Source organism: Hylobates moloch, unplaced genomic scaffold (assembly GCF_009828535.3).
Source record: "Hylobates moloch isolate HMO894 unplaced genomic scaffold, HMol_V3 SCAFFOLD_7, whole genome shotgun sequence".
Classification (NCBI taxonomy): Eukaryota; Metazoa; Chordata; class Mammalia; order Primates; family Hylobatidae; genus Hylobates; species Hylobates moloch.
Window position 1 is genome coordinate 85,495,907 of NW_026652282.1, and position 13,735 is coordinate 85,509,641.

General features: G+C 42.1%; 1 protein-coding gene across 1 annotated transcript; it reads right to left on the reverse strand.

Annotated features, from left to right (window-relative positions):
- Positions 1–8,890: 8,890 nt before the first annotated feature.
- Positions 8,891–12,012, reverse strand: TCEAL5 (transcription elongation factor A like 5). The gene is made up of 3 exons (XM_032757337.2): positions 11,870–12,012; positions 10,473–10,540; positions 8,891–9,788 (listed from the first exon to the last, which is right to left on the reverse strand). Exon 3 carries the CDS (start codon positions 9,759–9,761, stop codon positions 9,141–9,143), a length of 621 nt encoding a protein of 206 aa, XP_032613228.1. The 5' UTR covers positions 9,762–9,788; positions 10,473–10,540; positions 11,870–12,012; the 3' UTR covers positions 8,891–9,140.
- Positions 12,013–13,735: the final 1,723 nt, after the last annotated feature.

Below are 13,735 nucleotides of genomic sequence, written 5' to 3' on the forward strand. Positions count from 1 at the left end.
CTTTCAACAGTGCTTTGTAGTTTTCAGATTACAAATTTTGCACTTCTTTTATGAATTTTATACCTAAGTATCTCATTCTTTTTGATGCTATGGTAAATTGAATTGTATTCTTAATTGCATTTTCAGTCCAATTATTGATTCCATATACAAACACAATTGGTTTCTGTGTGTTGACTTTGTATGCTACAACATGCTAAACTTGTATATTAATTTTAATAGTTTATTAGTTTATTACTTACTGTTTTCTAAATATTAGTACAAGATCATGTTATCTCCAGATAGAAATGTTTTCTTCTTCTTTTCCTATCTGAATGCTTTTTCTTTCCATTTCTTGCCTAATTGCCCTGTCTAGAACCTCCAGTATGATGTTGAATAGTCAGTCACAAGAGCAGATATTCTTGTCTTTTTCCATATTTTAGGGGGAAACATCCAATGTTTCACCACTAAGTATGGTATTAGTAGTGGGATTTTTGTAGATGCCCTTAAGTTGAGAAACTTTTCTTCTATTCATAATTTGTTGCATGGTTGTTGCAATCAGGTGTTGGATTTTGTCGAACTATTTTCTGCATTTTTGGAGAACAGTGTGGATTTTTTTTATTCTATTGATATAGTTAGCTTACAGTATTTTTTCAGTGTTCAAATTTTATTTTTAATCTTGTGCTTAGTTGTTCTATTCATTATTCAAAGTAGAATATTGAACTCTCCAATTATTATGGATAAATTGTCTATTTTTTTCTGTAAATTCTGTCACTTTTTGCTTCGTTCATTTTGGGGCACAGTTGCTAATTGCATATATGTGTAATACTCTTGCATCTTTCTGATGGATTGCATCGTATTTCTGATGAAATACATCTTATCACTATAAAATATCACTATCTCTAGTAACATTTTTTATTTTAAATTCCATTTTGTCAGATAATAGTATATCTACTCCAGCTTTATTTTTGTTGTTTACAGTATATACGTACATATGTGTGTATGTGTATATGTATGTGTGTGTGTGTATATATATATATATATATATATATCCTTTTACTTTCAACCTATTTGTGTCTTTGAATCTAAAGTGTGTCTTCTGTAGACAGCATATAGTTGGATCTTTTTAAAAATCCAGTCTGACAATCTCTGCCTCTTGTTTGAATTGTTTAATCCTTCACATTTAATGTTATTATTGATATAATTGGATTTATGTCTGCCAACTTACCTTTTGTCTGTCATATGTCTTCTGTCTTTCTTGTTCCTCTTTTACTTTTTTCTTGCTTTTTTCTTTTCTTTTTTTTTTTTTTTTTGAGACAGAGTCTCGCTCTGTTGCCCAGGCTGGAGTGCAGTGGCGCAATCTCGGCTCACTGCAAGCTCCGCCTCCTGGGTTCACGCCATTCTCCTGCCTCAGCCTCTCCGAGTAGCTGGGACTACAGGCGCCCGCCACCACGCCCGGCTAATTTTTTTGTATTTTTAGTAGAGACGGGGTTTCACCGTGGTCTCGATCTCCTGACCTCATGATCCACCCGCCTCAGCCTCCCAAAGTGCTGGGATTACAAGCGTGAGCCACCGCGCCCAGCCTTCTTGCTTTTTTCTTGCATTAAGTGAATATGTTTTGAGGAAGCATTTTAATTTCTTTAATAATTTTTTCATTATATTTTTTGGAATTTTTTTTAGTGGCTTCCCTAGGATTTGGCATACACATATCAACTTATCAGAATCTGCTTCAGATTGACACTAATTAATTCTAGTGAGATATAAAAACCTCACTTCTATATAGCTCTATTCCCATTTCCCACTTTTTGTGGTATTATTATTTTCATATTATGTCTATAAATGTTATAATGTATAAATGTTATAAATCCAATCATTGTCATCGTTATTACTTTATATAATTTTGTCTTGTATGGAAGATGAAAAAAGCAAAGAAAGCAAGTATGTATTTATAGAATATATTTTCCCCCACACCCCTGCTGTGTAAAGCCTCTTACATCACTCTTCATAGGGCACAGCCTTGAGTTTGTCCACAGTCAATCTGGGTTTTTGCAATTTTGTCTTTCACCATCTCTTTCCCTGGATACACCTGGCTGTTGAGCTACACTAATTACTGGTTGATTGCTCTATTGTTTTCGGCAATACACTAGGGCATAGAATGCTCCACAAGTTCATGGTATTAAATTTGGACTTCTTTGCAGAGATAGCATTTTTTTTTTTTTTTTAAACAGAGTCTTGCTCTGTCGCCCAGGCTGGAGTGCAATGGTGCGATTTTGGCTCACTGAAATCTCCGCCTCCCGGGTTCAAGAGATTCTCGTGCCTCAGCCTTCCCTGTAGCTGGGATTACAGGTGTGTGCTACCACACCTGGCTAATTTTTGTATTTTTAGTAGAGACAGGGTTTAGCTATGTTGGGCAGGCTGGTCTTGAACACCTGGCCTCAAGTGATCTGCCCGCCTCGGCCTCCCAAAGTGCTGGGATTACAGGCATAAGCCACCATGCCTGGCCTGCAGAGATAGTTTCTGAGGTGAATGTTTGAGATTTGCTTTGACCCCAAGAGCACTCTACTTAGCTGTGCCTTTCTCTGGTTGTCTCTGGTAAACTAGCTGGTCTAACATTTAGCTTACATCTCTCATGAATCTACCGACTTCCTCTTAATTGCTTTTCACTACAACCTCCATTTTTATAGCACCTTAGCCTTCAGTTTCTCCACACTGTGTGACAAATGAAATCAGTTGTTTTGGAAAGAGATTTAGAGCTCTGAGTTTTAAAGCATGACTCTCTCCCTGGCCAAAAACTCTTACACAAGGCTCTGGAGCTGGGGATGGGAATGGTGGCACAATTCTCTCTGAATAGAAGTTCTGCTTTAGGACCTGGGCACTTGACTGTGAGTGGGCATTACCTTCATGTCTTCTTAGCTTGCCCCTCCCGGGCAATTGGTGCCCCAGTATTCTCAGCACGTTATGCTAGAAGTAAAGCCGCCTTCTAATGAGTGGGGCCTAGGCAGAAGGAAGCCCTCACCTCTCAGCTGCACTCTTCCAGGTTTTAGCTTCTGCAACAGATAGCTCAAGGCAGGATGAGAACTTATGTCTGTCTGGGGAAAATACTGTGACCCTCCAAGTATGAGCTGGTGGGAGAGAGTGAGACCTGTGTTTTTGGCTGAACCCTTCTGGAGTGTTTTCATCATGCTGAATTGGAAGTGAGAAGACAAGAAGAGAATCTTGGTTCAAATGCCACAGATTTCATTGTTCTTATTAAGTTTAGTAGATATTTTTGAAGAAATGTTTCTTTATTTGCCCTTAGGACCATTTCCAAAGAGTTTAAATAGTTATATTCTTTCACCAGTTTCACTGGGGAGTATATCCTCAGACCTCATGTTGCCATGGCAGTGGATCATCAATCATAGTTATTTTAAATTATTGGTCTTATTGTTCCAAAATCTGTGTCATATCTGATTCTAGTTCTGATGATTTATTTGTCTGTTCAGAATGTTTTATTTTCTTGCCTTTTTGTATTTTTCATAATTTGTACTTGAAAGGTGGGTTATGTGCAAGGCAGTAATCACTGAGGTAAATAGATTTTATGCTTGGGTATGTCTGTATCTTTCCTTCTGCTATGTTTTAGGGGGAAGGTTTGCTTAAATCTACTTAGAAGTTAGGCTGAGTTTGCTGAGTCTGACAGTTTGTTTACCATATATATCTAGTTCTTTCCACCTGGCTTTGCATTTTCCCTTTCTACTGCTCCCTAGGAAAGATATGTCCCTTGCTGTCATTCAGTGTATTTTTACTCAGTATTTGTTAGCATGGTGCTGGGGAGCAGAAAGGGCATTCTCTGATGTTCTGATCATGTCTTCATCTTTGGTAAGCACTGAGAGCCTGAGTGTTGGTGGTGTAGACTTCACATGTGTTCATGCTTCTCTTCCACATGTAATGCTGGACCTAGCACACATGCCTGCACCCTCCCCTTCATATAGCTTTTGTTTTCCTGTCTGCTTTCCTCAACTGCAGTGGATTTCCACCAGTAACTTCACGATATGGGTTTTGTTGTCCTTCTTCCTGCAGATTAAGACTTTTGTTTACTAAGAGAGTTGGATCTAGTTGAAATGTCAGCAAGGGACTGCTATTTCCCTCTCTTAGCTGGCACTATAGGGCAAGCTTTTATGGATTCCCACTGATCTTCCCTGGGAACATCTAGTGGAGTTTCTAGAGTTAAGCCTGAAGGAGGGTGCAAGTTCCTTTATGTCTGTGACCCTCAGAGACTTCACATACTCTCATGCTGGTCCTCACTCAGTCTTTAGAAATCCATTGACAATTTCTAGCTCAATTTTCTTTAACTGACCTACGTGGCATTTGATGGTATCTATTTCAGGTAAGGAAATGCTTGGTTACTGCTATTTCTCTCCCCAAGTGTCTTTCTCTAGATTTGAGGATAATTATTTGCCCTGTGACCTGAGTTCTCTGGTGGTTTTAAGAAAAAATGTTATATTGCAGTTTATCCAACTTTTTCCCCTATTGTAAACGTGTAAGTTATATTTTTTCAGCTCTCCATTTGGAGCTGAAACTGGCAATTGTCTTGTTCATTTTACAATTTAAATAGTATATTCAATTTAAGGTTCGCTTTGGTTCCAATAAGCAACATATACCCTTTTGCTCTAGGAGTTTGTAGCAGACAGGCAGTTGGAGTCTGTTCTTAGGAACATTTTTCTCCTTATCCCAGAAACATTTCCTGGGTTTGGGAGAGATGTGAGGGAGAAGTAAAGTTCATATCCTCTATTATATGGTTGTGCTTAGCATCATTGGCCATTTTCTATTGGCTTGAAAGAACTAGTGATAGATTCAATAGTCTCCAGTGTTAAGAACTGCTTTCATTTTTCTGTCATAAAGCTTTGCATTTTTTCCCTGTCCTCTTTCCTTTTGGGATATGTAGGAGACTTTTGTAGGGATGGATATAAAACTTCACAGCAAAAAAACTTTAAAGCATTTGTCCTTGTCACAGCCAGCTGCAATCTGAATTTGACCAAATAATTTGGGGTTAAGGTAGGAGGGTTGAACTATTCTCCCAAAGTGCAGTGAAACAGCCCCTAGAACAGTTCAGGTAGGTATGTAGTTGGAAAAATAATCCCAACCTATTTTGCTCAGATTCTCAGAAGAGCCTTGATTGTGCCTAGACCTGTTTTGGTGTTTATGTGGTGATTTCAGTTCTGTGTTTGCTTGGAACAATGCTTCTGATGTTCCAGTCAACTCAGGCCCCAAAATTTAAGGAGCCCCAAGCAAAAAGACCTTGCCTGTAGGAGCATGTGTTCCTACAATTCAAAATAAAAGGGATGCTACCATCTGTCTGAATACCCACATTCACTGCAGAAACAGTTCACAATTTGGGGGCCAATATAGTCAAGCTGTGAATTGGTGTGAAAATGCCTTTCTAAGGCATTGATGATGGAGGCAGCAATGCCATTGTGAGCCTTGTTCTTTAGATTTGTCATCCAAGGAAACATTATCACATTTTTGACATCCTAAAGGACTGGTTGGACAATAAAGTGAAAATGAAAATGAAATCCTTGGTTTAGGAAAGGAAACTGGCCGGGTGCGGTGGCTCACGCCTGAAATCCCAGCAGTTCAGGAGGCCGAGGCGGGTGGATCACTTGAGGTCAGGAGTTCAAGACCAGCCTGGTCAACATGATGAAACCCCGTCTTTACTAAAAATACAAAAATTAGCCAGGCACAGTGGCATGTGTCTGTAATCCCAGCTACTCAGGAGGCTGAGGCAGGAGAATTGCTTGAACCCAGGAGGAGGAGGTTGTAGTGAGCCGAGATTGCACCGCTCCACTCCAGCCTGGGTGACAGAGCAAGACACCATCTAAAAAAAAAAAAAAAAAGTAAAGGAAAGGAAACTAGTTAAGAATTATTGCATTAGAGCCAGATAAACCTGGATTTCAATCTGGGCTCTTCTCTTTGTTGGTATGGAACATTGAATAAATCATTTTCCTCTTTGAGCCTCAGTTCAATCACCTATATAGAGGGCATAAATAACAGCTCTCTCAGAAATCAATCACCTATATAGAGGGCATAAATAACAGCTCTCTCAGAAATCTTGTCAGAATTAAAGGAGCTAGATATATGAAGAAGTGGGCTATGAATAGTGGTGATTTTTGTCACTTCTAGACCACAGTATAGAAAAGTGACTGTGAGATCCTCATGCACTCTCTTTCTTTGCTGCAATGGATCCCTGACAGACTATGAGGAGCAGGGCTTCTCCATCCCCAACCTTCATGAAGTTTGAGAAACCTTTGTTGTGTTAAGCCAGTGAGGTTTTGGGGCTGTTAGCTACCTCAGCATAAGCTTAGCCTAACCTGACAAACACAAATGGTCCTCAAAGTTAAGCAACAGAGTCACTGGGATGCTTGCTAAAATAAACGTTGTATGGGGTAAAGCTATATTGGGGGTAGGCAATAGACAATGGGGGTTACGATGGTAAGAAAGAATTACTCCATTATCATATCAGAAAATCTTAATGACTAAAATAAACAAGTCAAGAAATAGCAGTTGCAAATCATATATCTGATAAGGGACTTATGTTCAAAATAAACAAACAACTCTTACAACTCATCAATAAGAAAACAATCCAATTTAGAAAGGGACAAAATATCTGAATACGTATTTCTCCAAAGAAGACATGCAAATGGCCAATAAGCACATGAAAAGATGATGAACATCATTAGCAATTAGAAAAATGCCAATTAAAACCACAATATGACGCCACTTCATATCCACTAAGATGGCTTTAATCAAAAATACAGGCAATAACGAGTGTTGGTGAGGATATGGAGAAATTGGAAACTTCCTACACTGCTGGTGGGATTGTCAAATACCATAGTTGCTTTGGAAAACAGTTTTGGAAGTTCCTCAAAATTTAAACATAGAGTTATCATTACTGCGCAATTCCACTCCTAGGTGTATACACAAGAGAATCAAAAACATATCTACACACAAAATATGTATACAAATGTTTAGTAATGATATGTGTTACAACGTGAATGAATCTTGAAAATATTATGGCAAGTGAAAGAAGCAAGGCATAAGAGGCCACATATTGTATTATTCAATTAATAAGAAATGTCCAGGATAGGCAAATCTGTAGAGACAGAAAGGAGGTCAGTGCTTGCCAGATGCTAGGAGAACAGGGGAGTGGGCATGACATTATGTGCTAATGGATATGGGATTTCTTAAGGTGATGAAAATATCCTGGAACCAGATAATGATAATGACTTCAGAAGTCTGCTAATATACTAAACACCACTGAATTGTATACTGTAAAAGGGTGAATTTTATGGTATGTGAATTACCTTTTAATAAAGCTGTTAAAAAAGAAATAGGAACATATACATATTATTCAGAAAGATGGAGGTAAATGCCAGAATAAAGCAAAAATGTTTATGGTAGTTGCCTATGGTAGTAGCCTCTGAGGAGTGGGAATGTGGAATGGCAAGGAAAACTGCAGTTTTTAATAATTAAAAAAAAGTCTTGTACTATAAGATTTTAAAAATTTGTGTGTGTATTCATTTGATAAAAATGAAAAGGAGCTAAAAGCAAAAGACACATGCAGACACACATACACAAACACACACACACACATTGTGGAGACAAACCAGAAGCGATTCTGACGCATTGGGTCTGAGGTGGGAGCCAGGATCCAGCATTTTCAACAAGATAGTTAGGTGATTTCGATGCAGGAGGTCTGCTAGTAAGTAGCAAACTTTGAAAAACACTACTATATCCAATGTTAAAATCATTTAGCAATGAATTTTGATATAATCCATCTCCTGCTGTGTTCCTTTTGAAGTGGCAAGTTTCAGTTGCTAAAGAATAACATTACAGTTTCAAGGCTATGTATTCAATCAGGGGCAGAACTGGGCCAAGAACTGAGGCCTTCTGACTCAATAATTAACGTAGTTACTTTTTAAGCTTCTATTATGTGCTATGGAGTAACAAAATGAGTAAGATAAACTCTGCTTTAAAGGGCAAGTCTAGTGGGGTAATTACAATGCCTGACAAATATATTAGTTAAGATTTTATGAAGCATTTTTCCCACATTTCATGTCAGTATTAACATAACTATAAAGAGAGAAGACGGACATTCTCCACAGTTCAGAAGGGAACCTATTGGGGATTCAATTCACCAGGGACTTCAGGTGAATCTAAAGGGCTTTGTTACCTGGAAGACTCTAGCCCACCAGCAACAACTGGGGCCTTAGAGGGTGCAGGACCCTGGAGAGGGGGCACAATGCCCAACAGATGTGGCATTACCCAGGGGAAAGTGGCAACTATCTCTCAGCTTCCTGTACCTATTTTTAGGCACAGGTGAGACCTCCCTCAGAAACACTCCACACCCTCACCAACTGTCTGACTTGGTACTGTTAGTGCAGGGGAGAGGGCAGGAGCCAGCCTAACACAGGTCACAGACTCAAGCACCATATCTGATCTACTCCATAGCCCTGGGAGGTAAGTTTTAGCCCCGTTTCACACAAGGCTGTCGCTTACAGCAATGAATCTGTAGTAACTGCCAGGTTGATTCCTCCAACTTCAAGTCCCAGGGGTAATGTGAGTTTTATCTATCATTTTGTGTTCTAAGAATAATTGTAAGTGTCTCCACTGCCTTCATATGATCAATGAATAGTTCTTTTGATTGCCTAGTATTTACTATTTTCTTATTTTGTTTACCTTTTATTACTTCCTTTAAAACAAAAATAGCTTGTGCTTTTTAGATTTAAAAAAGTACAGATGAGAAAAAGAATAATTTTCAGTCCCACCACACAAAGAAAATCATGATTTCTCTTTGGTCTACTCAATTGCATAGTGTCCCCCATGTATGGATATATTATGTAAACATTTTTTTTCCAGAAATGGGCTGATACTGTATACATGGTTCTGAAAACTCTTTTTTATTGTTATTTTACAATGTACCATGAACATTTATTCCATGCACATGGGTGAAAATCCTCTACTAAAAGACAGAGCACTGTAGGTAGGTCAAAAGTCTGCTGGTAACAAGAGTGACACCTAAAGGAAAGTATCAGCTTAAGGTTAAAGCACATAGCCCGGCAAATGCCTGCCAGGAAAAGCAGGACTGGCAATATTCCCATCAGAGAAATCAGAATTAAAGGCCAAAGGCATTAAACATATGGGACATCTTCTAAGTCTTTCTGGCCCCTACCTCCGCCCCTCACTCCCCTCACACCCCGTTGGCCCCTTGGGGCGAATGGATCCTGTACATCTCTTTGCATCCAGTGAAAACCACCCATTTTCTGCTTTTTCCTTAGCTCCTCCTGAGCCCTTGACACATCTCCACATTCTCTCATCATCTCCTCACTGCTCAGATGCCTTTCCTGTAAGTCCTCCTGAGAGTCCTTGGGGGAATCGTCCGTCCCCCTGTCCGTTTTTCTTTTTGCTTTCCGGGGCACATAATCTTCAGCCGGGCGCTTTTCAGCGGCCCGCGGCTGGCTCTCTGGCTTTGCCTGGGAGGCTGGCTTGCCCTCACCTTGTGGCTTGCCCTCACCTTCGGACTTGCCCTGCTTTTCCTGGCTTCCCTCATCTTCCAGTTGTCCCTCATCACCTGGCTCTCCCTCATCCTCTCGCTTTCCCTCGCATTCTGTCTTCCCCTCCATGTCCGGCTTTTCTTCCTCGTCTGACTTTCCTTCATCTTCTGTACTTCCCTCATCTTCTGGCTTTCCCTCACTTTCTAGGTTTCTTTCATTCTCTGGCTTTCCTTCATTTTCTTTGTAGAGGTTTTCCATGTTGAGATGTTCCCTTCTTTGCCTTTCCTATGAGACAAAAAGAAGACACAGGACACTGAGGGCTTTGGGGGTTGAACGCAGGTCCTTATAGTACTTGTCTTTCTTAACTTAGGGTTTTCCTGACCCTATCCCATCTTCCAGGTGCACTCCCACCCTTACATTCCTTCCTTTCTTTTTCACTCTACACTTGTTCACACGAGCCAACCTTACAGAAACTTCCACAGGTGCTTCTCCCTACATTTAAGGAGGATGTGCTGAGAAATGCGTAGGAGCATATTGGCCCTTAAACTTTGCTCTGGCCTTGGCTATGCCTACCCATACCAATTTTAACTGGGTGGTTCCAATTTACACTGACCTGCAGAAATCCTGGGCAGTTTTCTTCTTTTTCCCCTTGCATGCAGTTGTAAGACTTATAAAATTGCAGACAGAACAGAACCATAGCCAGTTCTCAGATTTCAGGGCTACTCTTATATCCTCAGGGGGCATCACAGATGCTACACCTCCATTCTCTTACTTTCTTATTCTCCCCTCTATCCTCACCAGCCACAGATCACCATATTCCCTTAGGGTCTTGACAGCAGTCATGTATCCCGAAACTGCAAGAGGGAGGATTGGAGGAGGGGTGGCAGGCAGTGGCCTCCCCAACTTCTGCTCTGGCTTAAGTCACTCCTACTCCCAAGGGTCCTGGTGCAGTAGCCCTCTCCCACTGACCTGCACTGATACTGCAGGTCTTTCCTTTTCTTATCTGGGTTAGTGCTCACAACCACAGATGTGAAGACCTGCAGAAAGACAAGAAACAGGTGGGTGAATGAGAAATTGAGAAAGTGAATGACTGGTAACTTGGACACTGGTTCTTTGGGACCCTATTTGTCAAAACTTTCCCAGCTCCTGTCACCTCCTTGCCCTTTCCCTTGCATTCTCTGATTCCCCCTCTGCAGGCAGCTCCTTCTTAAGAGCCTCCATTGTTCTACTTCTGGGAAATAGGCAAGAAAGATTATTTCCAAAGCGTTTCTATGTTTCTGAATCTTCCTTCCAAATTTTTATCTCACTTTTCTGGCACGAAAATGAGTGGGGTTAGAGACAAGGATGTTCTGAAGACAGAGTGTTCTGCTGCCCTCAGATCTCTACATTCCAAATCCCTCACCCTAGGGCAGCCAAATAGCAGAGCCCACCACTTCTCTGAAAGTGGTGATGACAGAGATAGGGGGCAGGGCAGAAATGTCCAAAACACTCCTGCCACCTCCTGCCTCCCCACATACACAGAAAGCCCACATTTTTCTGCAATGCAAGAGACAAATTATTTCCAAACCCGGTAACATTTTTGGTCTTGCTGCTACCTCATCTCAATCCTCCTAGTTCAGAAGCCACTCCTCCTGGATAGGGAGGTGATCCCAGATCAAACCTCTGTCTCCCTTTTTCTACAGCACCTCCTTCCCTTGACCCCCTTAGCCCACCATTTCCGGCTCCAAAATGGAGGGAGGATGGAGAAAAGACACCGGGGAACTCAGGCCTGGACCCGTTGCAGGGTCCGCCCTCCGCAGCCTGGGGTCACTGACTGCGCCCGCCTCCCGCTGCCTTGCAGGGATCAGGCCGTTTTCTCGCCGTTTCGTCGCTGTTCTCTTCCCTGATCCTCCTCCTCCTCCATCAGACATCGCCGGTCGCCCGCTTCCTAGGAGTTCCCAACTGGTACCCAATTCTCAACCCTTGACCTCTCTCGAGTTCCGCCCCCCTCCCCCCTCTCCGCCCCGCACCAAGCCCTCCATTTCTTGCACCAAATGAGTGAGCATCGGGAAAGGAGTGGAGAGAATCCAGCCCTGGACCCGCTCTGGTCTTTGCCCTCTGCCATCCCAACCACAGGGATCCACAGGCTGTGGATGGGTTCGTAGCCATCTCGGGGAAATGACTCTTCCTCACATTTCCTTCTGCCAGAAGCCTGCACTTCTCCAGGGAAATAAAAGCTGGTACCCATACCTCTTGCCCAACACAAAAAAATTTCTGCGCCAAAATGAATGGGGGTGGAACGGGGCGGTATCTAGAAAGCAGATCCGATCCTCTGTAGCCTATGTGCATTACCATCCCTACCTCAGGGGTCCCCGGCTTGTACCGACCTGCAGGGCTGTAGGGCAGTTGCCTTCTCTGTCCCTCAGTCTGAAGTCTGCCTTCCTCCACGGAAACAGGGATCTGGTACCTGGAGGAGAGGGACTTCTGCACACGTCGGCTTCAGATCACGTGAGAAAAACGTCACCAGTGGGCTCGGGTCCCTAGTTCCCCTCCCACCCGCAGAAAGTGCGTCAGGAGCCAGCCCACTTCTTCCCTTCACTAGTCTGTCCGTCTGAGCGCCCTCCGCACCCCCAACCGCGGCTTAGCCCTCTCTCTCGCCCCAAGGCACGGGGCCCTGTCACTCATTTTGGTCTTTGCTAATCCCAGAGGTCAAATGTGACCCTTTTTCTGTGTGGTATGTATTTATTTTTCCGTGGTTATCCGGGAGGGACTGCACCTTCTTCTAGAGCTATTGGCCATTGGTACATCTCAGAGTAATTTTTTTTCTTTCTCTCCTTTTATCCGAAGGCACCTACTCGATCTAATTCTACACGCAGCCACTGATGTTCATTCTGCCTGTGGACCAGACCTTCTCATAATGGGTACAAGGTGGATTGTCAAGTAGGGATAGAAGTAGTTAAAATAGGGGTTTTATTTTTTAAAATTTTTTTGGTCTTATTTAATTCACTCTCCTCAGCATGGGTTATTCTTATAAGCACAAAATTAAATAAAGCTATTTCATTTATGAGAAAGTGTTTAAGAGAGAGAAAAACTTAAAAGATTGCAAAATTTTCTACTCAGAAGAGAGACCAAATTAAGTTCATAATATTAACTTTTGCCATATACACAAGGAATTCAATTGGCAACAAGCAAAATATACATTAAAAATTTTTTCATAAATAGCTGGTTCTCTCACGTTCTATTTCATACACACACACACACACACACACACACACACACACACACATTTAATGTTCCCAAATGATTACTGAGTGCTAAATAGACTTGCTGGAATCTGATGGTTGACAGAAAATTCAAAAATGTCTCTTTAAAAAATTTGGCTCATGGCTATTTTCATTCAAATGTTTAGCTCTAGGCAAAGGGAAAAGCTGTGAGACCAAGGCTGCAGGAGATGTGAAGGATGCAGAAATGGTCCTATCCTCCCTGCCCTGCCAAGATCAGGGGAAGGTGTTCTTCTCCACCCCCTCATATTCTAGAATTTCTCATCCCCTGCATTCAGGCACATGACTCTGTGGCTCACTCCAAGAATATACCTGGACAGGTGACCAAGGTGGTGATATGAGTAAATGCCTTTGGCTCCTTCCCTCCTCCCTCCCCCTATTTCCCACAGGGATAACCCAGCCCCAGCAGAGAGTGGAGCATTGTTCATGCCTCTAGGAAACTAGAACAGATCTCTTCTAGACCCCTGCAGCTGAGGGTGCTCATGAGGCCTGAAGAAGTGATTGCTGGGGTAGAGTCCCCTGCAACCTGCCTGCTCTCTGCCCTTATTCACAGTGCCTGAGTGGAAGCCTCCTTACACCCTGTCTGTTGCCTCCCGCCTAGCCTAAAAAATGCAGTCTGCTGGGCCTCTCACCCCCAAACTCTGTATCTCCAGGGAACCCAGAGGGAGCCTAACCTTGCTGCAGGGTTGCTGCCTGCCAGTTCATACTACCCTATGACTGTCTCAGCAAATTTAAGCCAGGGTCTAAGGAGTTCTGCCATGCTGTCCATATTGACCTAGACCAAGTATTCCCAATTGATGAAGTCTGTGGGCCACCTGAAATGGTATGTAAAATTGCATATGTTTAGGAAGTAGTGGAGTATGCACACTCTTGTGAGAAGAAGATCTGTACCCTAGGAACCTGAATAATGTTTTGTTCTATTTGCACACCCCATTCTGTTTATCCATCATATGTTGATGAATATTTAGGTCA

Excerpts from the sequence above, each read along its gene's own strand:
- TCEAL5 (XM_032757337.2), bottom strand. The coding sequence starts at position 9,761 with ATGGAAAACCTCTACAAAGAAAATGAAGGAAAGCCAGAGAATGAAAGA.